The 25,329-nt window shown below is 41.2% G+C and overlaps 1 protein-coding gene across 4 annotated transcripts in view; it reads left to right on the forward strand.

Moving 5' to 3' along the window:
• UBE3D (ubiquitin protein ligase E3D) overlaps positions 1 to 25,329 on the forward strand; it is a 129,872-nt gene that overhangs the window by 23,528 nt on the left and 81,015 nt on the right. For 3 of the 4 annotated variants that reach the window (XM_050950163.1, XM_050950162.1, XM_050950165.1), the window contains exons 6-8: positions 1,047 to 1,116; positions 2,946 to 3,054; positions 17,812 to 17,981. In XM_050950163.1, coding sequence (XP_050806120.1) covers positions 1,047 to 1,116; positions 2,946 to 3,054; positions 17,812 to 17,981 — 349 coding nt within the window. Of the gene's footprint in view, positions 1 to 1,046; positions 1,117 to 2,945; positions 3,055 to 17,811; positions 17,982 to 19,194; positions 19,563 to 25,329 lie in introns of those variants that run through there. The other variant, XM_050950164.1, reaches the window with a different exon arrangement.

Below are 25,329 nucleotides of genomic sequence, written 5' to 3' on the forward strand. Positions count from 1 at the left end.
AATTTTGACTATACATGATTTTCACTTTACGCGCGGACTTTAGAACCTAACCCCCATGTAAGATGTGACTCCACTGTATGATGCAACTGTGGGGGGAAAAAAGGGTTTTATTTTTCTTCTCTTTTTTCTGTCTCCCCATTTAAAACATTATATTGTCTTTGTTTATGTTTACAGAAGTAAGTACTTAATAAATGCACTTATGTAGCAACCTATAAATAGCTTGTAAAATACAATCTCTGTTCATAAATAAAATATTTTTTCTTTTATACCTATAAAAATATTTTAAAAGAAAAAGAAGACCTGGGTGGAAGCAGCTATGTCTGCAAAGCTGAAGAAATTCCTCTTCTGACTTTTTTTTTTTTTAAATGTCTGCACTTGAAGTGTGGGTCCTGTACATATCAATACAGAAAGGGCCAGTGTCCTGAGTTAAGCTAACTTTGTTACAGAGAAGTATTGTTTCCACTTTTTGAAGAAAGAAGAAAATTAGTCCCTTTAGTTTACTCTTGTTAGAGTCATGTGTTTGTTATTCACTGGGGAATCAGTGGCTGGTAGAGGATACTGAAGTATTGACATAAGGTACACTGATTTCAATCCATTAAGTGTTTTTCATTTCTTTTTCAAGTTTGGTGCAGCAATAATAAATAATGGACAGGAGTTTTTAATTGGTATCAGCAAGCATTTAAATATATAACATGTTTTTTAAATGATCACTACAGGGGTTTTGGCGCCTGCCTACTCTGGATTTATATGGGGTCCAGGGGAAATGATTGTGCTTGATGTTAAGTAGGGAATGATACAGATGGCAAAATATTGATCTTGTGATTAGCTCCAAAAACAGCTAAAGAGATATTTCCTATGTCTGATTTCTGTACCAGTTACCCAGCTCCTCCTCCTACATGTCAAAACAAGAATTTGGACATCTCTTCCACCATTTAATTGGATGCTGATCTAGGAGTTTAGTGAATGTGGTTATGCAATATATTACTGTAGAAAATAAGTGTACTGTTTTATTGAGTTTAAAAAATTTCCTTTTGTCTGATTTTTAGGGACTACAAAATTTTACATCACTGAGATGATTGTTCAGCCATCTGGAACAAATTTTGACATGATACCAAGGTATAGAAATCAGATAATGTGCTCAGTTTGGTTATCGGAACAATGTTGTTGAGTGGTAAAGATTAATCTTTTTGGATAGTTACTTTTTTGGTATTTAATTAAATATTTATGCTAATAAAGTATTAGGTCTGCACTATTAAAATAACAAAGTTAGGAAATGCAAAAACATTCTTAACTCAGCCATATAGTATACCTGCTGTGTATTGTGATCTCTTTTCTAATTAAATGCATAGGTTTATATATTACCGTTTGATGTAAACTGTATACCATAAAGTACAGATGGCATTACGGAAAGCCAAATTAACTTTGTAGTTGGAACCTCAACTTTTTTACATTGTTTGACTTTCGGTGACTAAATATGCAAACTTTTTTACTTTGCTAAATTTATGCAATGCTTTTGTATAATTGCTAATTACAAGATGGTATCTGACAATCTAAATCACACTTTTTCTGTCCTGTGTAGCCTTTAATTTCAGCTAATATTTGTACTTTTCTTTCTTTCTTTTTTTTTTTTTTAGTTTTCAGACAGTCCAGTTTAAAGTTCAGGCTATGTATGTTGAGGTTACCATAAAATATAGCCTGCTGTGAACAGCGTTACTGTTCCATTCTGCAAACTCAAAGATATTTCAAATAAGGACATCATTATTCACGTGTATGTTGTATGTACACATAGTGCACAAAGTGCAGTATTGGGGTTTTATGCCTTTATCTCCAGCATTTGGCATTGCATTGTGTCAGATACACAATGCAATGTGTGGACTGTTGTATGGACCGTTAGTCTACTCAAGTATGGCAATTCTTGTTATGCAGAAAAGGGAAAATACTCCAATTCTTGTTACGGGAAGACACAATAATGAATTAAGTCTAGGGGCATTATTTCCATGCCAGATTGTAGTGGAATTGATGGCATGGAGAAACCTAGATGCCATATGAAGGAACATAAATCCACACCGTGCAGAGGTCAAACATAGGAGTTTATTAGGCACAGTGCTGGTGGAGTGTCACCTTGCTTATTAGGCTCAGATACACTGTCAATTAATTGATTACAATAGAATATATAGATTTTCCATGGGCGGGGGAAAGTGACATGTTATGCTGTTCCACACCCTGGGATAGGTTTTTGCAGCAAGACAAGATAGCACAATAGCCAATGGTTAACAGGTTACATAATGTCTCCGCCTATGGTCTTAAGTTAGCAAGTTAACATTTAATTAATACTTTGATAAAATGTTATTAGTATAAAATATATATATGTTGAATTTTGATTTGGGATTCATAGGAATGAAGCAACTCCTTTGATTGTCTAACAGGTACATTCCTAGGGGTTAAAACAAAGAAACAGTGAAAGAATATGGCAATAAAGATTGTCTCCTTTGTGTTTTAAGGCAGGCATTGGTCACTGGAGAAGGGAGGTGGGAGGATGCCATATCTTTCATAAACTTAAGGTTGAATCTGTGGAAAGAACATCTCCCTACAGAAGAAACTAACACAATAGGAACAGGGATTCTTTGTTAATTTGAAACATAATTATTCAGTTGTTGCTTCAACATCTGGCATTTCTACTGACCAAACATATCTTGTTTATTCTGCTTTCTCTTAGCTAATTGCTATTTGCTAGACCTCTGGTCTCTTGACCAAACTCTTGACTTTGGGTCTGGAAAAGAGCTGGCACAATCCATGTACCAGGTTGTTATATAAAATGCACATGGATTTTAACCCTTCACCATATAGTTAAAGTTTACTTAGGGCTCACTGGGTATCAATGGCTTGTTTTGTAAAATATAGTTACTATGAAAATATTCTGTGAAGACTGATTTATTTTAAAACAGGTCTCAGTTTGTACAGAACATTATAGCTCAGTGTCTCGTGGGACTGTCCTCTGCCAGAAGCACATTTAGATTCAGAATACAAGGGCATGATGGAAAAGTCTACATCTTGGTAAGGCATTTTCATATAATTGTATAGAAATATATTCATGAGTGTGAACTCCTGACATTTATTCATTAGTTATTATGTGTTTGCTTATTTGTGTAAAGGAAATGAGAAAAAGGAGTTGATCATTCAAATGTATCAGTTGTTGTGCCTGCCTGCCTTTGACTCTCTTTTAGTTTTTTCTTTTTAGTTTGGAGCATTCAGCAATGGAAATTAAGAACCCACTTGAATTTTTTAGACTAAAAATTCATTGAAATCTCAAGCAGCTAGTCCAAAGTACTGTACACAGCTGTGCTGTTTACATAGAAGTATGTAGTCTTGTCTGTTTTATAATATTTTTATGACTGAGGAAATTAAAAAATATTGTGGAGCCTTATATCTGATACACTTGGGCTGCACCTCTCTTCCGGGAAATGTTTGAAATAGCTCAGACTTGTCCAGGCGCCTCTGGGATGTGGGCCCACCCATTCTGTCCTCATGCCAATTAATCCTGTCTCTGGAAGAGCAAACAGAGTAGCAATTCAGTGTTCTGCCTTATCCACTACCGTCCTATCTTTTAACTCTTAACTTCAACTAGCACTGCCAGAATCATTTCCCTACATTTCTTTTCCCCGCAGGGGCCCAAAATTTATGGGGCTGTGACCCCTGAACAGAACCAGCTGCTGAGCATTCACTCACCCTATCCCCGTTACGGTGCAGCAGGTCACATTATAGAAGATAGAAAGCCAGGACGTGCTCCCATTATGAGGAGGCCCTCTTAAAAGCCGCAGGTGGGGAGGTCTGCCACAGCTGACCCTCAGCTTCTCAGAGAAATAGGTAGTGCTTTGGGATCTCTATCCTCCAATGCTAATCAAGACTTCTTTGGTGACACCTTTACAAGAGCTGTTCAGTTCTCTTCAACACTTGGGACTCAATTTGGGCCAAGCCAGCTTCACCAATTGGGGATTTTCCTGGGCTGAACCCAAAAATTGCCCTAAAACCACTTCAAAAGACAGAAAGTCCAGGGTCCTCTCCCATGTCCTTAAATGGCTGTTGGTACATTGGCAAGAAGTATGGCATTCTTTCTTTTACCCACTTTTTCAGAAAAAGAGAATCTGTGCTCCCTCAGGGATGCATCCTTGTATTTCAGAAATGTTTGGATAATAGAGGACGAGGAACTCGACTACTTGGCCCTACTGATTTTGTGCCAGCCTTGTGGAATATGTGGATCATAGATTACAAGATCAGAAGGGACCAGTGGGCTTGTCCAGTCTGACCTCCTGAATGATGCCATAGAACTTCCCCAAAATTATTCCTAAACCAAAGTGGAACCAGACTGCTGGCACTAAACATTAAGAAGGTTGTAGAGCAGTTTTTAAACTAGGACATGGGGGGAAAGCCGACTGCTGCAGAGGAGCATGTGGATTGGACACAGATTTCTCTTAAGGGAGAGTCTAATGATAGAGAATCTCCAGGTTATAGTCAGGAGCAGAGGACAGAAGAGGATAATGTAAGGGCCAGATCAGATGATAAACAGTCAAATAAAAAAGAATCTCTGACACATCAGAGAAGGGCAGACAAATAAACAGGGACAAGTTTTTAAAGTGCTTGTACACAAATGCTAGAAGTCTAAATAATAAGATGGGTGAACTAGAGTGCCTTGTGATAAAGGCATCACAGAATATAATAGGCATCACAGAAACCTGGTGGACTGAGAGCCATCAGTGGGACACAATCATTCCGGGGTACAAAATATATTGAAAAGACAGAACAGGTAGTGCGGGAGGGGATGAGTAGGGGGGAAGTGGCACTATATATGAAAGAAAATGTAGATTCAAATGAAGTAAAAATCTTAAGCGAATCCACATGTTCCATAGAATCGCTATGGATAGAAATGTCATGCTCTAATAAAAATATAACATTAAGGATTTATTATTGACCACCTGATCAGGACAGTAATAGTGATGATGAAATGCTAAGGGAAATTAGAGAGGCTATCAAAATTAAGAACCCAATAATAATGGGGGATTTCAGTTATCCCCATATTGACTGGGAACATTTCACTTCAGGACAAAATGCAGAGATAAAATTTCTCTATACTTTAAATAACTGCTTCATGGAGCAGCTGGTACGGGAACCCACAAGGGGAGAGGCAACTCTAGATTTAATCCTGAGTGGAGCGCAGGAGCTGGTCCAAGAGGTAACTATAGCAGGACCGCTTGGAAATAGTGACCATAATACAGTAGCATTCAACATCCCTGTGGTGGGAAGAACATCTCAACAGCCCAACACTGTAGCATTTAATTTCAAAAGGGGGAGCTATGCAAAAATGAGGAGGTTAGTTAAACAGAAGTTAAAAGGTACAGTGACTAAAGTGAAATCCCTGCAAGCTGCATGGGCGCTTTTTAAAGACACCATAATAGAGGCCTAACTTCAATGTATACCCCAAATTAAGAAACATGGTAAAAGAACTAAAAAAGAGCCACCGTGGCTTGACAACCATGTAAAAGAAGCAGTGAGAGATAAAAAGACTTTCTTTAAAAAGTGGAAGTCAAATCCTAGTGAGGCAAATAGAAAGGAGCACAAACACTGCCAGCTTAAGTGCAAGAGTGTAATAAGAAAAGCCAAAGAGGAGTTTGAAGAACGGCTAGCCAGAAACTCCAAAGGTAATAACAAAATGTTTTTTAAGTACACCAGAAGCAGGAAGCCTGCTAAACAACCAGTGGGACCCCTTGATGATCGAGATACAAAAGGAGCACTTAAAGACGATAAAGTCATTGTGGGGAAACTAAATGGATTCTTTGCTTCAGTCTTCATGGCTGAGAATGTGAGGGAGATTCCCAAACCTGAGCTGGCTTTTGTAGGTGACAAATCTGAGGAACTGTCACAGATTAAAGTGTCACTAGAGGAGGTTCTGGAATTAATTGATAAACTCAACATTAACAAGTTACCGGGACCTGATGGCATTCACCCAAGAGTTCTGAAAGAACTCAAATGTGAAGTTGCGGAACTATTAACTAAGATTTGTAACCTGTCCTTTAAATCAGCTTTGGTACCCAATGACTGGAAGTTAGCTAATTTAACACCAATATTTAAAAAGGGCTCTAGAGGTGATTCCGGCAATTACAGACTGGTAAGTCTAACGTCAGTACCGGGCAAATTAGTCAAAACAATAGTTAAGAATAAAATTGTCAGACACATAGAAAAACATAAACTGTTGAGCAATAGTCAATATGGTTTCTGTAAAGGGAAATTGTTTCTTACTAATCTATTAGAGTTCTTTGAAGGGGTCAACAAACATGTGGACAAGGGGGATCCAGTGGACATAGTATACTTAGATTTCCAGAAAACCTTTGACAAGGTCCCTCACCAAAGGCTGTTACATAAATTAAGCTGTCATGGGATAAAAGGGAAGGTCCTTTCATGGATTGAGAACTGGTTAAAAGACAGGGAACAAAGGGTAGGAATTAATGTTAAATTATCAGAATGGAGAGGGGTAACTAGTGGTGTTCCCCAAGGGTCAGTCCTAGGACCAATCCTATTCAATTTATTCATAAATGATCTGGAGAAAGGGGTAAACAGTGAGGTGGCAAAGTTTGCAGATGATACTAAACTGCTCAAGATAGTTAAGACCAAAGCAGACTGTGAAGAACTTCAAAAAGATCTCACAAAACTAAATGATTGGGCAACAAAATGACAAATGAAATTTAATGTGGATAAATGTAAAGTAATGCACATTGGAAAAAATAACCCGAACTATACATACAATATGATGGGGGCTAATTTAGCTACAACGAGTCAGGAAAAATATCTTGGAGTCATGGTGGACAGTTCTCTGAAGATGTCCACGCAGTGTGCAGCAGCAGTCAAAAAAGCAAACAGGATGTTAGGAATCATTAAAAAGGGGATAGAGGATAAGTCTGAGAATATATTATTGCCCTTATATAAATCCATGGTATGCCCACATCTCGAATACTGTGTACAGATGTGGTCTCCTCACCTCAAAAAAGATATACTGGCACTAGAAAAGGTTCAGAAAAGGGAACTAAAATGATCAGGGGTTTGGAGAGGGTCCTATATGAGGAAAGATTAAAGAGGCTAGGCCTCTTCAGCTTGGAAAAGAGGAGACTAAGGGGGATATGATAGAGGTATATAAAATCATGAGTGATGTGGAGAAAGTGGATAAGGAAAAATTATTTACTTATTCCCATAATATAAGAACTAGGGGTCTCCAAATGAAATTAATAGGCAGCAGGTTTAAAACAAATAAAAGGAAGTTCTTCTTCACGCAGCGAACAGTCAACTTGTGGAACTCCTTACCTGAGGAGGTTGTGAAGGCTAGGACTATAACAGCGTTTAAAAGAGAACTGGATAAATTCATGGTAGTTAAGTCCATAAATGGCTATTATCCAGGATGGGTAAGGAATGGTGTCCCTAGCCTCTGTTTGTCAGAGGATGGAGATGGATGGCAGGAGAGAGATCACTTGATCATTGCCTATTAGGTTCACTCCCTCTGGGGCACCTGGCATTGGCCTCTGTCAGTAGACAGATACTGGGCTAGATGGACATTGGGTCTGACCCAGTACGGCCATTATTATGTTCTTATGTTCTTCCTAGGGCAGATCTTTTAGAAAAACATCCAATCTTGATTTAAAAATGGTCACCAATGGAGAATGCACCGTGACTGTTGGTAAATTGTTCCAATGGTTAATTACTCTCACTGTTAAAAATTCACATCTTATTTCCAGTCTGAATTTGTCTAGCTTCAACTTCCAGACATTGGATCTTATTATACCTTTCTCTGCTAGATTGAGGAGCCTGTTATTAAATATTTGTTCCCCATTCAGATACTTATACACTGAGTCAGGTCCTTCTAGTATGATCAGGCTAACCAGGCATATCTTCATTACCAACTTTAATTTATCATAATACTAGAGATCTAAGCTTTTTGGACCCATGACATTGTGCCCTCAGCCAAACAGGTTCTGTTCTGCTTCTCTCTCTTTCCCTACTGATTTTCGCTTCTTGCTCACTGTGTCCCCAAATATCTTGGATTGTGGATAAGCTGAGGATTCAAAGGATACTTGTTTACCTAATTGTCTTTATAAAGGCCAGCCTATTTTTCTACTACACCCAACCAAAGTCCATTTACCTAATTAACACAACTGAATAACACATTGCTATTTCAAATTTACATTTATTGAGCAATAAGAATTAAATGTTTCAGTATAGTTTTATAAGCATTCCTCTCATGCAAGATACATAGTCAGACTTTGGAGCCTTGTGTAGAAGTCTGAACTGTCTCTGGTATTTGTAGGAAGGGGGCCAGTGCCTCACACTGGGGAAGAGTTCAGTCCTAGACAAGAAATCACTGGGTAGCAATATTTTCCCCATTAATTGGCATAATTACATTTAAATGCAGAAACCTTTTTTTAAAAAGATTTATTTTTAGGAAGAGTACCATAGATATGCCTCACAGCTGTCTACACCAAGAAAAACTGAACATTTTAAGGTTTGCCTGATGTGAGATATCTCAACTTCAAGTGCTCAATTTTGATGGGGGTGAGTGGGCCGGATTTAATCACTAATAGAGGTCCAACAGATTTTTGCAGTTTCTTTGCACAAAAACAACGGTATCAGTATGTGTGCTGCATTGCAAAGTAGTTACAAATAAAACAAATTGCCAGTTAACATTACAGCAGCTAACAGACAATTCTTGTAGCACTTCTCTTTATGTTACCTATTTCTGAGGCACCATAAAATGCTAGCTCAGCAAGGTGAGACACTGACTTTAAAGCAGTGATAGTGGAGCCCCCAAGCATTTAAACTTTCACTGTCTTTGACTGAAATGGCAAATAAATATCACACACGAGTGAAGGTTATGAATATATTTTGAGATAACAAAAGCATAAATGGTCAGATACATACATAAGACTTCAAAGTCCAGATTTCAGATTCTTAGCAGTATTGGTGAGTTTAGTGGCTAGAAAGTCCCTCTGGAACACATCCACAGCTTGGATGGGCCATTCGGTCCTTTGTTCAGAGCTTCAGTTTACAGAAAAGTTACTCCAGAGGTAGGAAGCAGGATTGAAAACAAAATGGAGAAGATGCATCTGCCTTTTTATATCCTTTGCTATGTGGCTTGTACTTCCTTTGTCCCAAACACAAACATACAGCACATGGGCATGGAAAAGCAGAGTCCCCTGTCCACCGGCATGTCCCTACATGTCCTGCTGACTCATAGGTGTAACCCCTGCCTTCTCTCAATGGGTCCATTGTATATCTGATTGCCTTTGACAGACTATTAAGCAGGCTGGATAGTGCTGATGCCAGTCTGTCTTGGGAGAGGTGTCACCCAGAAGCACAACACAAGTTTGAAATGCAAATATACTATACATATTTACAACTCACAATACAAGGATGATACTTACATATAAATGTGATTATCATATTTAGTGAATTATAACTTTTCCACAGAAACCTTACATGACATATCTGTAGGTCTCTACCAAATTCACAGCTGTGAAAAATGCATCACAGACCGTGAAATCTGTTTTTTTGTGTGCTTTTACCTTATACTATACTGATTTCATGGGGGAGACCAGTGTTTCTCAAATTGGTGGTCCTGACCCAATAGGGAGTTGCAGGATGAGGTCATGGTATTGCCACCTTTACTTCTGTGCCGCCTTCAGAGCTAGGTGGGTGGAGGGCGGCAGCTGTTGGTCAGATGCCCAGCTCTGAAGGAAGCGCCCCTCCAGCACCAGCATAAAAGTAAAGGTGGCAATACCATATCATTCCTCTCTTCTGCACTACTGCCTTTAGACCTGGACAGCCAGAGAGTGGTGTCTGCTGACTGAGGGCCCAGCTGTGCAGGCAGCAGCACAGAACTAAGGGTCACCATACCATACCATTCTTACTTCTGCATTGCTGCTGGCGGTGGCTCTGCCTTCAGAGCTGGGCTCCTAGCCAGCAGCCATGGCTCTCCAGCTGCCCAACTCTGAAGGCAGTGCCGCCACCAGCAGCAGCGTAGAAGTAAGAGTAGCAGTACTGCATTCCCTACTACAATAGCCTTGTGACCCCCCCCCGACACACACCTTCTTGGGTCAAGATCCCTGCAATTACACCACCATGAAATTTCAGATTTAAATAGCTGAAATAATGAAATTTACAATTTTTTAAATCCTAAAACCATGAAATTGACCAAAATGGGCTGTGAATTTGGGAGGGCCCTACATATCTGGTAAGACTCATTACAATTTTACAGTATTGGTATCAATATCATAAAGTGTCTCACATATTCTATATTGCGTCACACAGTCTAAGAGTCACTGAAAGTTCTTGTAGCACTTCTCTTTATGTTACCTATTTCTGAGGCACCTATTTCTTTCATATCTAAGTCCATCAGTCTATGTGAAGTGAGTCAATCCAATTCCTACAGGATAAATGTCTCTGTTATACAAATCACCAACGTAATTGACTCTAATTTGCATCCTTGCTGTCATTTTGAGCCGAGTAGTGAAACTGAATGGGCATAGAAGTTGACTTACCTTACCAACCCAAATAGCGTTTCCTCTGTGTCATGCTTGTGGCACAGTAGCAGGACTGTATGGGGAAGCTAGCACTGTTTTTTCTTAGGTTTTCATTACACAAGCTGTAACTGTTCTGTTAGTAGAGAGTATGTTGCCTTTCCATGGACGCTGTTGATAAGTTCTAAATCTACTTTATTTTCAAGTATTGCTGTAGCATTTTTTTTTCTTACCAATGGTTAAATTCAAGGAAATTTGGGAATCCAGACAATGTATAGGGAAGAGAAAATCTATGTAGTATCCATAAAATAGCTGACAGCTCAGATTGAAATACACAGATATATTATCCAGAAATAACATGCATAAATGCTCAGAACACAGACTGAATTTGGGACTGTTAATACAGGTCAACAACCATGTCAGAAATAAAATAATTAATGCTGGGGAAAAGGAAAATGCCGGAAGAAAATAAACAAGTTCGTTCAGAAAATGACAGGCTTAGAAGATGCAGAAATTTCTCATATAACCAATAGTGCCTTTCCTCCAACGGACTCAGATTTCTGCTACATAATGCATACTCAAACATCAGTGCAAATCTGTTTGATCTTTGCTAACATGAGACATGCTTTGACAAAGTGGTGGTAATCTGTGTTTTTTGTCCCACAGTATTACAATGTGTAAACAGAAGCACTTTTCAGATGGATCCAGCTGCCGAGTGAAACTGATTAGTAATCTCTAAAATAGGGTGCAAAAAAAAACTGTGAAAGGAGTAGACGTATGTTGACGGTATATCCTCTAGATTAGAGAGAGAGATGCTATTCACTTTCTACTCCTGGGGTAATTCTGTGCCAAAACATTAAAAAAACCTGTGCACAATCTTTTAACATTTTGCAAAATTCTGCATATTTTATTTGTCAAAATAACACAATATCATCATGCCAGTTTCAGTTATTTTGGTAATTTATTTCAAAATGCCTTTCAGCAAGTATGTCTGTAACAACAACAACAAAGTTTCAGGAAATGTATTTTGATATGCCTAGCAAGGAATCTATTAATACAGAACTTAGCAAAACTTATTTCTCGTACTCCTCAGAAGTGGTGCAAAAGCTTGGGGGAATCAGAGGTAATTGTGGGGCTGAGGGAGAGGGAAGTAAATGCTGGGAAGGAGCCTGGGAGTAAACCTGGAGAGTTGTTGGTGTGGGTGAGGGAAGTATGGAGGTTATTTTGGGGGAGGGGGATTGTTGGGGAGCCTCCCCCAGGCAGACCCTCGCTGACCCCTAGCCTCTCTCATTCAGTCAGGAACATCTGCCCCCATCCCCATGTGTCTGTGGACCCCCGTTCAGCCATCCTGTTCCCATGTGGCCTTGCACTCCTATTCCCATTCAGCCCCTCCCCCAGTCTGTCCCCCTCACTAGCCCTTCTGAACCCCACTTTATATGCCCCACACCCCCACTCCTCCCCGCCATATCCCAGGCCACTGTGAGGAACGCAGCCAGCTGCTGGCTGCTACTGCCGGTGAGCCTGCAGCTCTCTATTCTGGTGCCACAACAGCCCCTGATGGGCAAAAGGTGTAACTGCAGCACCTCAGACTCAGACTTTAAGGTCAGAAGGGACCATTGTGATCATCTAGTCTGACGTCCTGTACAATGCAGGCCACAGAATCTCACCCACCCACTCCTGTAACAACCCCCTAACCTATGTCTGAGTTATCGAAGTCCTCAAATCATGGTTTAAAGACCTCAAGGTGCAGAGAAGCCTCCAGCAAGTGACCCGTGCCCCACGCTGAAGAGGAAGGCAAAAAACCTCCAATACCTCTGCCAAACTGCCCTGGAGGAAAAATCCTTCCCGACCCCAAATATGGCGATCAGTTAAACCCTAAGCATGTGGGCAAGACTCACCAGCCAGCACCCAGGAAAGAATTCTGTAGTAACTCAGATCCCACCCCACCTAACATCCCATCACAGACCATTGGGTATATTTACCTGCTAATAATCAAAGATCAATTAATTGCCAAAATTAGGCTATCCCATCATACCATCCCCTCCATAAACTTATCAAGTTTAGTCTTGAAGGCAGATATGTCTTTTGCCCCCACTACTCCCCGTGGAAGGCTGTTCCAGAACTTCACTCCTCTGATGGTTTGAAACCTTCATCTAATTTCAAGTCTAAACTTCCTAATGTCCAGTTTATATCCATTTGTTCTTGTATCCACATTGGTACTAAGCTTAAATAATTCCTCTCCCTCTCTGATATTTATCTCTGATATATTTATAAAGAGCAATCATATCTCCACATAGCCTTCTTTTGGTTAGGCTAAACAAGCCAACTCTTTGAGTCTCATTTCATAAGACAGGTTTTCCATTCCTCGGAACATCCTAGTAGCCCGTCTCTGTACCTGCTCCAGTTTGAATTCATCCTTCTTAAACATGGGAGACCAGAACTGCACGCAATATTCCAGATGAGGTCTCACCAGTGCCTTGTATAACGGTACTAACACGTCCTTATCTTTACTGGAAATACCTTGCCTGATGCATCCCAAGACCACATTAGCTTTTTTAACAGCCATATCACATTGGCGGCTCGTAGTCCTCCTGTGATCAACAATACTCCAAGGCCTTTCTCCTCTGTTGCAATTGATATGTCCCCAATTTATAACCAAAATTCTTGTTCTTAATCCCTAAATGCATGACCTTGCACTTTTCACTATTACATTTCACCCTGTTACTATTACTCCAGTTTACAAGGTCATCCAGGTCTTCCTGTATGATATCCTGGTCCTTCTCTGTATTAGCAATACCTCCCAGCTTTGTGTCATCCGCAAACTTTATTAGCACATTCCCACTTTTTGTGCCAAGGTCAGTAATAAAAAGATTAAATAAGATTTGGTCCCAAAACCGATCCCTGAGGAACTCCACTAGTAATCTCCTTCCAGCCTGACAGTTCATCTTTCAGTATGACCCGTTATAGTCTCCCCATTAACCAGTTCCTTATCCACCTTTCAATTTTCATATTGATCCCCATCTTTTCCAATTTAACTAATAATTCCCCATGTGGAACTGTATCAAATGCCTTACTGAAATCGAGGTAAATTAGATCCACTGCATTTCCTTTGTTTAAAAAATCTGTTACCTTCTCAAATAAGGGGATCAGGTTGGTTTGGCACGATCTACCTTTTGTAAAACCATGTTGTATTTTGTCCCAATTACCATTGACCTCAATGTCCTTAACTACTTTCTCCTTCAAATTTTTTTCCAAGACCTTGCATACTACAGATGTCAAACTAACAGGCCTATAGTTATTCGGATCACTTTTTTCACTTTCTTAAAAATAGGAACTATGTTAGCACTTCTCCAGTCATACAGTACAATCCGTGAGTTTACTGATTCATTAAAAATTCTTGCTAATGGATTTGCAATTTCATGTGCCAATTCCTTTAATATTCTTGGATGAAGATTATCTGGGCCCCTCGATTTAGTCCCATTAAGCTGTTCGAGTTTGGCTTCTACCTCGGATGTGGTAATGTCTACCTCCATATCCTCACATTAGTATACAAACATCTTAATTTTTGCTGTTTCACTTCACTGACGTTTTTTACCTGATTAGGCATAGACATTCTACCACCACTGTCACCTATTAGACTGGTGTCTACACTACTCTTCCTCCTTATGTCCATTCTCCTACCCATAGCTGTATCCTTTCTTACTTTGTTTTCTTCCCTCTCAGTGTTAAATTCCAGCATAGAGATTACCTGGACATCTCCCAACCATATCCCCCAAATTTCTAGTTTAAAGCTCTCTTAATCAGTTGTGCCAGCCTCCATCCTAGAAGTCTATTTCCCTCCTTACTCAGGTGAAGTCCATCCCGAGAGAACAGTCCTCTGTCCATGAATGCTTCCCAGTGGCCATACATCCCAAAGCCCTCCTTACAGCACCACTGCCTGAGCCATCTGTTGATCGCCATAATCTTGTCACACCTTTGTTGCCCTTCTCTAGGAACAGGCAGAATCCCACTGAAGATCACCAGAGCCTCGATTTCCTTAAGCGTCTTGCCCAGCCTGGCATGGTCTCCCTTGTTACGTTCCAGCGAGAATCTAGCTGTATCATTTGTTCCCACATGAAGGACAATCAGCGGATTCTTTCACGCTCCCGTTAGGATCCTTTTCAGCCTCAGGTCCACATCCCGTATCTTAGCACATGGCAGACAGCACACCCTCTGTTCTCCGGCTCAGCTCTAGTTACAGGCCTGTCTATTCTTCTCAGTAAGGAGTCCCCAATCACGTAGATCTGCCTTTTCCTGGTGATGGTGCGATTCTCCAGTCTATCCCCTGTTCCCTCTGGCTGCAAGTCCTCTCGATTTCTATTGTCCCTTGCAATCCTCCGCAATCCATCCCGTATCCTCCTGGGGCTCGTATTTGGTGGTGTTGTCTCCATTGACTCTTCCTCTCTTCCTGTAGGACTAGCTGCTCTTTTCTTCTTCCTTGCCCTCTCACCTTCAGCGACCACCTGCTGTGTGCCTTCTTCATTTTCCAACTCTGCAAACCTGTTCCTGAGCTCTATTTCTTCTTCACTGGTCCGTCTTTTCCTCTGCCTGGTTCTCTATCACATGCTTCCACTGTCCACTTTCCTCACCCAGCAGTCTCCCCTCATAGTTCCTTGGTCCTGCTTCCATCTGCAAGTCTGAGCTTTTCCCTTCAGCCTCCTCATGTCTTTGCTCCATCATCTGCTTGAACCCCCTTCTAAACTCAACCAGAGTTTCCATCTGCATCTCCAATCCTTGGATCTTTTCTTCCATCAGCTCTATCAGGCGGCACTTCATGCAGAGAAAACTCTTTTCAGGTACCACCTCCAGGGTCATGTACATGCCACAGCTTCCACGTCTTCATTGTGTCTTCCACTGCTGCCTCTGTATTAGGTCATAGCCTTCCCACCTAAAACCTGTTAGTCCAGGAAACACAAACCAAAGCAAACCACCACCACCTACAGCAAAACAAACCCCCATCGGGTGCCAGAACACCGGCAGACCACCACCCACTCCCTTCACTAGCCTGTCTATTCATCTGCCTAGGTCTCTTAGCCTCCCCCGCAAACTCCCACTGAAATTCCCCTGTTTACAGCTCTGTTTGGTGGCTCCTGTGCTGCTGCAGCTGTCTATGGTAAAATGTATTTTCTGTGGAGAAAAAAAATCTGCTGGAGATATGAATTCTGTGCTTATGCAGTGGCACAGAATTCCCCCAGGAGTAATTTTCTGAAGATTCTAGAAGGACTCTAAAAGGAGAAGGGAGAACATATGTGATGAATGTTACTGTTTGTGAGTAAGGGACTTGAATAATAGGACTGGAAGGGACCTCGAGAGGTCATCTAGTCCAGTCCCCTTTACTCGTGGCAGGACTAAGTACTATCTAGATCATCCCTGACAGGTGTTTGTCTAACCTGCTCTTAAAAATCTCCGAAGATGGAGATTCCACAACCTGACTAGGTAATTTATTCCAGTGCTTATCCACCTTGACAGTTAGGAAGTTTTTCCTAACACCCAACCTAAATCTCCCTTGCTGCAATTTAAGCATATTGCTTCTTGTCCTATCCTTAGAGGTTAAGAAAAGCAATTTTTCTTCCTCCTCCTTGTAACAACCTTTTATGTACGTGAAAACTTATCATGTCTCCTCTTTTCCAGACGAAACAAACCCAATTTTTTCAATCTTCCCTCCTGGGTCATGTTTTCTAGACCGTTAGTCATTTTTTGTCACTCTTCTCTGGATTCTCTTCTATTTGTCCACATCCTTCCTAGAGCTAGGCTTAGTACAATTAGCTAGTGTATAAAGTATGTCTCCTCCCGAGACACCTTTGAGAGTGTGTCTCATTCCTTCTTTGCAAAAGCCTTGCTACAGTTTTCTAATACTGGGCCTCTGACAAACTGCAATAGTTGTGCTCAGTTGTATCAAATATTAAGTGTTATCTGGTGTGAACAAATAGGGGCTGCAGTAAGTCTATCACCAAACTTAATTTAGCTTGTTGTCTTAACTTAAGGTCACATAGGTCTCCAACTATGAAAGGCTAGCACAAACTACTAACCAGTAGCAGCATTTAATTCCTACTTTTATAAGTACTAGATACTGTGTATAAGAGTCCAAAGATACATCAAAGTGAGTGTTAGGATTATTTTATTAGCTGCTTTTATTAAACTTGACTGCCAGTTCAAACAGCAACTAGGTCTTTGGGGAAAAACAATTGGAATTCCTTGGAGGACAGTACAAAGTAATACATTTAATGAGCGACATACAAAGGAAACTGAAATAATATACTCAAAGAGAGCAAAAGAATTCCTTTAGCTCACTTGCGAACGTTAATTCCATTTTGCCAATTCATGTCTCTACTGCCATGGCCAAGTGAATAGATGAAAAGGGGAGAGACTTGAATGTTTTTTTGTACTGTGCCTAGCACAACAGTGCCTTATCTTGTTTGGGGCCTTGGGGTACCACAGCACAAACATTCAGTGATTGGATTAATAATAATAGAGTGAAAAGAATTGAGATTTCTCAAAACTTTCCTTTGTGCCAGCAATTAATATGGAGAAATCTAATTGCTATTATCAGATCTTTTTATTAGTTTTATTTTCCAAACAAGGGTTGGCTAGAACCTTTGCCACTCTTGGTAATTGGGCCTGTCTCATCTTCAGTAAACTCTAATGTGCTACCCATTCCCTCTCTGTTGTTTTAGCTTTATCCAATCTGTTCTAAATACTCTTTCTTTCTCTCCTTCCTTGGCTTTTCCAGTGGGAAGTCTCAACTGCCATCCTGTCTTCAGGACTAGACTGTTTCAACACAATTTGCTTGACACATCACTGAAATATAAAATTAGAAAAATCATCCATTAGCTACCGGAACAATAGTTTTTGGCTGTTTCTTCTTTTTTTTTAGCAGAAGGAACATGCACTGCCACAAAGGAAATGCAGATTCACAGTTCTGTTGCTCCTAACACAGATCACAAGAAATTCTGCATCATTTATACAACCCTTGATTTATCTCCACTGGAGCTTACAGTACTTTGAACACTAAAGATTATTTAACATAAAACATTAATTCACATCCATTAAAGATTTGTTAGAATCTACTTCTAAATTGTCATACTCTAGTAAACATCAAGATTCATGATTTATGTGGCCTAATGTCACCTATTCATAGCTGGTCAGGTTTAAATCCGGAGTAACAGAACAAGTTAAAGCTGCTAGTATATTCTATAAATAAACTATTCTCTATCCACAGATGTGGCTTTTAAATTCTGACACTTTATTGGTGGAATCTTTGGGAAATTCAGCATCCAGCAGTGTTTTTACATTGTTTGAAGATAATTTGAGGCCTGATTCCAAGTCTTCAGGCACATGGAATGCAGTCAAAGTTCTTTATCATCCCTGCATTAAAAACAGGAATAAGGAGTAAGTATCAGCTCTTCTTTTATGGAGTTCTGTTCTTTGTTTGGGTTCACAGTCCATAACAGTGTTTCTCCAATGAGCCTTCTAGGTACACTTTAGACCAGGGGTGGGGAACTTTTTTTCTATCAGGGGCCACTGACCCAGGATCTAGAAAAAAATCAGTTGTGGGCCACACACAGCCCCGCAGTGGGGAGGGAGGCGGAGGCTCGGGGCTCCCCCTAGGCTCTGGGGTGGGGTTAGAAATGAGGGGTTCAAGGTATAGGAGGGGGATCTGGGCTGATGCATGGGGTTGGGGTGTGGGTGAGGGTGAGGGCTCCAGCTGGGGGTGTGGGCTCTGGGGTGCTGCTGGGGATGAGGTGTTTGGGGTACAGGAGGGGGATCTGGGCTTGAGCCAAGGGGGTTGGAGTGAGAGAGCAGGCTCGGGGCTGAGGCAGGGGGTTGGGGTATGGGTGCGGGTGCAGGGTCTGGGAGGTAGAGTGTGAGAGAGGGTTCCGACTTGGGGTGCTGGCTCTAGCCGAGTGGTGCTTACCTCAGGTGGCTCCTGGTCGGCGGCACAGCGGGGCTAAGGCAGACTCCCTGCCTGCCCTGGCTCCACGCTGCTCCCAGAAGCGGCTGCCATGTCTGGCCCCAAAGCAGAGGGGCCAGGTGGCTCTGCGCAGTGTGCATTATGGGTGCCACCCCCTCAGGTCCTATTGGTCATGGTTCCCGGCCAATGGGAGCCGTGTAGCTGGGGGCAGAGGCAGCAGGTGGAGCTTCCTTGATTGCCCCTGCACATTGGGGCTGGACATGCCAGTCACTTCCGGCGAGCTGCGTGGAGCCAACTGGACTTTTTACAGCCTGGCAACCCTAGCTTCGCCCCGCAGTGGGGCAAGTCAGTGCTTGCGGCTCCAGCCCCGCCAGTGGAGCACTGAGGCCTAGCAGTGCGGAGACTTGCTGCGGGCCAGATGAAATGAAGCAGCGAGCCGGATCTGGCCCACAGGCGGTAAGTTTCCCACCCCTGTATTAAGCCAATGAGAATCTGGTGGCTAAATTCCTGCACCCCACTTTGAAAATGTAGGGACCAGAACTGCATTATTAATTGAGCTACATTAGTATTACAAAACAGGTAGCTAATTGTTTTGCCTTGACACAGTATAATACGCTCTATTTTTCATGGTTTCCTTTTCATGTTAACTAACCATACACACAGCCTGATTCTCTCCCTGGCTTCCACCAGCAGAAGCTGGAAGGACCCAGGATGCGAGTTCTAAGTAATGAAAAGTCTACCTGAAGCTAGACAAACACACTGGCACAAGATGCCCACAAACTGCCGCGACATTTGGGGGCCTGGAACTAGCTAGTACAGCTCATAAAGTAGGCAAAGCTGACCAGGGCAGGGCAAACACAACATGTGTCAGTTCAGCACATCTCTTTAGTATCCTCCACCTGCACGACTCCTGTGGTGTCCTGCCCAGAATTTAAAGCTGCTCTCCCCTGGGAAGAATGCCTGTTGGATGGCAGAGGTGATACTTCTGCCTGTCCTTACCTGGTGGCAATCCTACCCCCTCTGCACAATTTGCACTTTGCAATTTTCATCTGTCTGTTGCAGCTTCAGTGTTAGCCCTTTGCTCTGAAACGATGCCTTGTTATGCATATGGTCTGTTTAAGTCCTCCGTTTTTAAGCCAAGAGATCCTCAATTCCACATGCTTTTCCTGAAATAGTTACAGTAAACAAGCACGTTGATTGCCTAAATATCCATGAGCAACATATGTAAAAATATAAATGTGTGAGGAAACCACTTCATATTCTTGCTAAATAGTAAATTAATAGATTTAGTAAGGTGAAAGAGTTTTACAATTAAGTTCTTTTCAAATATGATTTTACAGGTTCTGTGTGTGTGTGAGTGTGTAATTGTAACTTGCTTTGAATCTAATGGTAAGTTTTTTTTTTTTTAAGTACAGCATTAAGTTTGAACATTAGTTTTTCTTGGATATGTCCAAGTCTACTAGAGTTTTCATAAAGAAAACATTTGACTTCTGCAGGCTCTGAAGTGTCAATTATGGAAGAAAAACACTGCCAGTGTTATATTTAGTTAAGGTTACAATCATGCGTTTAATAGCATCATTTTGTATTTAAGCCTGTAACTGGTGGTGGATAAAGTTGCTAGAATATTATATTTGCCAATTACTTCAGTGTTTGCACAGCTGACGGAATAGGATTTGTTGGGTAATTTGTATTTCATCTATTAGCTCTATTATGGTAGAGCAGAAAGCATATATGAATAGTGGTTTGGGTTTGGTTTTTTTCCCCCTTAAACTCTTGAGGAAAAAAAAAAAGTGTTTGGATTAAATAGGTATTATAAAACTTACCAGAAAACACCATATCTTGTGATCCTATTTTATAAAAGAAAAATATGAACCTCTCAAAAACTTGTGAGAATTTCTGATATTTATCATGGTATTTCCACAGATTGTATAGTGACTGCATCCCCAATATACATAAAAACAATTCAAATACTGAATATTTTGAACATACTCTTCCATCTAATTCATAGAATGCTCAGATACTGTGAGCAGTGCTTATTTGTGGAGGAAAGATCTATTTCCTAAAGAGTGATGTGATAATTAAAATTATTAATGCAGAAGGTATTGGAAAACATATTGCTGCGTGTGATATAGAGGCTATTTAGTGGCCCTAAATCTCTGTTATAGTAGTTTCATGTATACTGCTTAAACTTCAAATGAGGAATACAGGTCTGTCGCATCTTACGCGCATTTAACATGTGCGATTTCAGCTTTGCGCGGTTGGGAGAAAGGAAAAAAAAAAACACGGACGATTCCACCAGCGTGAGACGCGAATCTGCTGTTCCCACTAAAATATTTTTGGAGGGGGACTTGACAGAAACAGCATGTCTTTAGGCCTGTAATAAGGGTCTCCTCTATAGTAACACTGGAGAGTTGGCAAAAAAAAAAAAAAAAAAAAAAAAAAGTTTAAATAGTGTCTCTGCCCTGGAGTGAGTGTGAGATGGGAGAACAGCAAATCTGCTGTTCCCATTATAGTACTCAGTCCCCCTGTGCCTCTCATACTGTGCGCATCTCGCCGCACTGAGTGAGATTCTGCTGTGCCTGAACTGTTTAAAAAGACAGTATGTATTTTTTGTACTGTATAACATGGCCCCTAAACACAAGGCACCTACTTCATCTGGTGCTCAACAGAAGAAACAGCAATGTGTTCCAACGCTGGAGGAAAAACTGGCCGTGTTGGACTTATTGAGAGACAGTATGTATGTCACCAACGTGGCACATAAATATAGCTGCAACGTATCTAGCATCCGTGCCATCATGATTCGAGAGACAGAAATTCGTCAAGCCATGGCATCAAGTGCTCCAGTATCTGCTAAGGTGACGAACCAAGTGCGTGATAAGACTTCAGTGAAGACTGAAAAGGCATTAAACTTATGGCTGGAAGACATGAACCATAAACGTGTGCTTATTGATGGCAACACGTTGCGAGAAAAAGCTCTTTGCATCTATGCGCTGTTCAAACCTCCCACTGAAGAGGGACAGCATTCTGATAAGAAGGAATTCAAAGCCAGCCAAGGTTGGCTTAACAGTTTTAGGAACCACTTCAACCTCAAAAACGTGCAGACTACTGTGAAGTTGCATCTGCCAATGAGGACGCAGCAAAAACCTACCCTGAACAATTAAAGAAAATCATAGAGGAAAGGGGCTATCTTCCAGAACAAGTTTTTAATGCTGACGAGACTGGGCTCTTCTGGAAAAAAATTCCCACTCGCACTTACATATCAAATCAGAAAGACAAGCCCCTAGCTTCAAAGCAGCTAAAGACCATGTGACTGTGTTGCTTTGTGGCAATGCGGCTGGGCATTTAATAAAGCCGAGCTTGCTCTGCAGGGATGCAAATCCCCGTGCACTAAAAGGCAAGGACAAAAATCTCCTGCCTGTGTTCTGGCAATCAAATAAAAAGGCTTGGGTGATGGCAGCATTATTTCTGGATTGGTTCCACAAGTGTTTCATTCTGGAGGTCAAGCAGTACCTTGAAGAAAAAGGACTTGACTTTAAAGTGTTGCTGATCGTAGTCAATGCTCCTGGCCACCCTGCGGCACTTCGGTTTGTGCATAACGATGTTGAAGTCGTCTTTCTCCACTCTCCCCTCCCCATACCACTTCCATCCTCCAACCTCTTGACGTCATTAGCTGTTTCAAGGCCCTGTACACGAGGCTTACATTCTCACGGATCCTTACCGCTATGGATGCTGATCCCAATGTTAACGTGATGGAGTGTTGAAAGTCCTTCAACATTGGTGATTGCATCACTTATGTTAAACAGGTAATGGATGCAATCAAGCCTGAAACAGTCAATGCATGTTGACTGGAAAGAATGTGTGAATGATTTTAAGGGTTTCCCGACCATTGACAGAGAAGTGAAATGCATTGTTCAGGTGGCCAGGCAAGTGGGTGGTGATTGCTTCGTTGACATCCTCAAGGAAGAAATTGAGGAATTAACTGAGGGCCATAAGAAACATTGACTAACGAAGAGTTAGAGGAACTGATAAAAACATCTACAGAAGACGAAGGTGATGACGAACAGGAAGAGCCAGCAACTTGGAATTTTCATAAATTTTCTGAAGTGTTCCAAGCAGTGAAACACTTGAATGATTTAGTTTCTGAATATGATCCCTCTATGGAATAAAGCCTCAAAAATCACACGTAGTATTACAAATGATTTGAGACCGTACCAAGAAATGTTTGAGGAGCTCAAGAGACAACAGCGACAGTTGCCAGTCACAATGTTTTTAAAGAAAAAACAACCAGCAGCAGCAGAACCTACACAATCAACTTCTCGAGCTGAACCAGAGCCAACCACTTGGTCTACGACTCGCTCTCCATCACCCAAACCTGGCTTATCGTCTCCTGGATCGACATCAAGCCCTGACGACTCAATAATAGTGTTGTCAGGGAAGAGGAAGACTAATCATTGGAGTGTGTACAGTACAAGACTGGTGACTGTTCAGGTTTATACTGTACTGTTTTCATTTTTTATTCTTTCATTCTTCTGTCTCTTATGTTATTAAAAATACTGTAAAATTATTTTTTGTATATGTAGTCTTTATTATATACTGTACTGTACATTGCTGTATACAATACATAGTACTTTATGGGTAATTTAAGAGATTTTCAAGAGTCATTTTGACTATATGCAGTTTTCGCTTTACGCACTGACTGTGGAACGTAACCCCAGTGTAAGATGCGACAGACCTGTACTGCTGGAATCAGTGCAGTTTCTCAAAACAGAAAAAATTGTATGTCAATGACTTGAAATAGTAAATATTTGCATTTTCAGCTGGTTCGCATTTTTTATTCTGTATTAGACAAATCTTCTCTTGGATAATCTGATTAGTCTGGCATAATGCATAGATAACAGCCATATATACTTAATGACTTGCAGTTTGGATACATTGATATCCAAATCCTATTGTGGATTGTTTACAAAAACAAGAATGCACATCATTTAGGGATGCAGAGGCAAAGAAAAATGTCAGAATTTAGAAAAGAGGGAGGTTCTTTTCTGTCAAAGGCTCCATCACAGAACTTTATTTGAGGCCTTACTGCCAGGAGTATGTGCAAGTGTCTCTTTCTCTAGTGGATTGGGTGTAGAAAGTCTATTTCCAAAGATTAATTAGAATTTATCTTTGGGGTCATTCAGGGTACATCTACACAGCAAAACAAAATAAAACATCCACTTGTGGCAGGAGTGGTTTGAGCATTGGCCTGCTAAACCTAGGGTTGTGAGTTCTATCCTTAAGGGGGCCATTTAGGGATTTGGGGATTGGTCCTGCTTTGAGCAGGAGGTTGGACTAGATGATCTCCTGAGGTCCCTTCCAACCCTAATAATCTATGATTCTATGAGGAAGTCTGAGAGCCAGGGTCAACTGATTCGGGCTTGCATTGCAGGGTTTAAAATAGCAGTGTAGTCATTCAGGCTCAAGCTGGAGTGCTGAAAACCAGTGAGCGTCTCAGAGCCCAGGCTACAGCCTAAGACCATACATCTACACTTCTATTTTTGGTCCCACAGTGTGGACCTGTCATGGTATAATTCCCCACTCTGAACTTTAGCGTCCAAAAGATGGGGTACCAGCATGAATTCCTCTAAGCTCAATTACCAGCTTAGTACTTGTAGCGCTGCCACCAACCAGGAATTCCAGTGCCTGGTACACTCTGGTCCCCCCAAAACCTTGCCCAGGGACCCCCAAGACCCAGACCCTCTGGATCTTAACACAAGGAAAGTAAACCCTTTTCCTCACCGTTGCCTCTCCCAGGCTTCCCCTCCCTGGGTTACCCTGGAAGATCACTGTGGTTCAAACTCCTTGAATCTTGAAACAGAGAGGAAAATTCACCTTCCCCCCTCCTTCCCTCTCCTCCTCCCAGACTCTCCCTGAGAGAGAAAGTAATCCTAACACAGAGAGAAAATTAACCTCTCTCCCCCTTCCCTCCTTTCTCCCCACCAATTCCCTGGTGGGTCCAGACCCAGTCCCCTGGGGTGTCACCAGAATAAAAAAAAAAAATCAGGTTCTTAAACAAGAAAAAGCTTTTAATTAAAGAGGGAAAAACAGTAAAAATTATCTTTATAATTTTCAGATGGAATAGGTACAGGGTCTTTCAGCTATAGATACTGGGAATAGCCTCCCAGCCTAAGTATATAAGTACAAATTAAAATCCTTTCAGCAAAATACACATTTGCACTCCTCCCAGCCAAATACACATTTGCAAATAAAGAAAACAACCATAAGCCTAACTCGCTTTATCTACCTAGTACTCACTATTCTGAACTTATAAGAGCCTGTATTGGAGAGATTGGAGAGAAACCTGGTTGCACGTCTGGCCCCTCTGAGTCCTCAGAGTGAACAACACTAACAGCACACACACAAACTTCCCTCCCTCAAGATTTGGAAGCATCCTGTCCTCTGATTGGTCCTCTGGTCAGGTGACAGCCAGGCTCACCGTTCTTGTTAACCCTTTCCAGGCAAAAGAGATATGAAGCACTTTTGTTCTATTAACTCTTACTTAATCTGTTTATGACAGGACCAAAATCAGTTTTCCCTGGCTCTGAGACTTGCTGCCATAGGGTTTTTATTTTACTGTGTAGACGTACCTACATTGGCTGCCAGATAGTCATGACTGAGATCTTGGAAAGCGCACTCTGACTCAGCTCACAGACACATCAAGAGCAGAAAGATGATGAGGGGTGACAACAGTAACCATTGTTCCAATTTATCTTCCCTATTAGGGCATTTGCTTTAGTTATTTTTTTAAAATGTGTGTTGTCAGTAACTTTAAATAGCACAGTCCGT

Source organism: Gopherus flavomarginatus, chromosome 4, assembly GCF_025201925.1.
Source record: "Gopherus flavomarginatus isolate rGopFla2 chromosome 4, rGopFla2.mat.asm, whole genome shotgun sequence".
In the NCBI taxonomy this organism is placed as follows: Eukaryota; Metazoa; Chordata; order Testudines; family Testudinidae; genus Gopherus; species Gopherus flavomarginatus.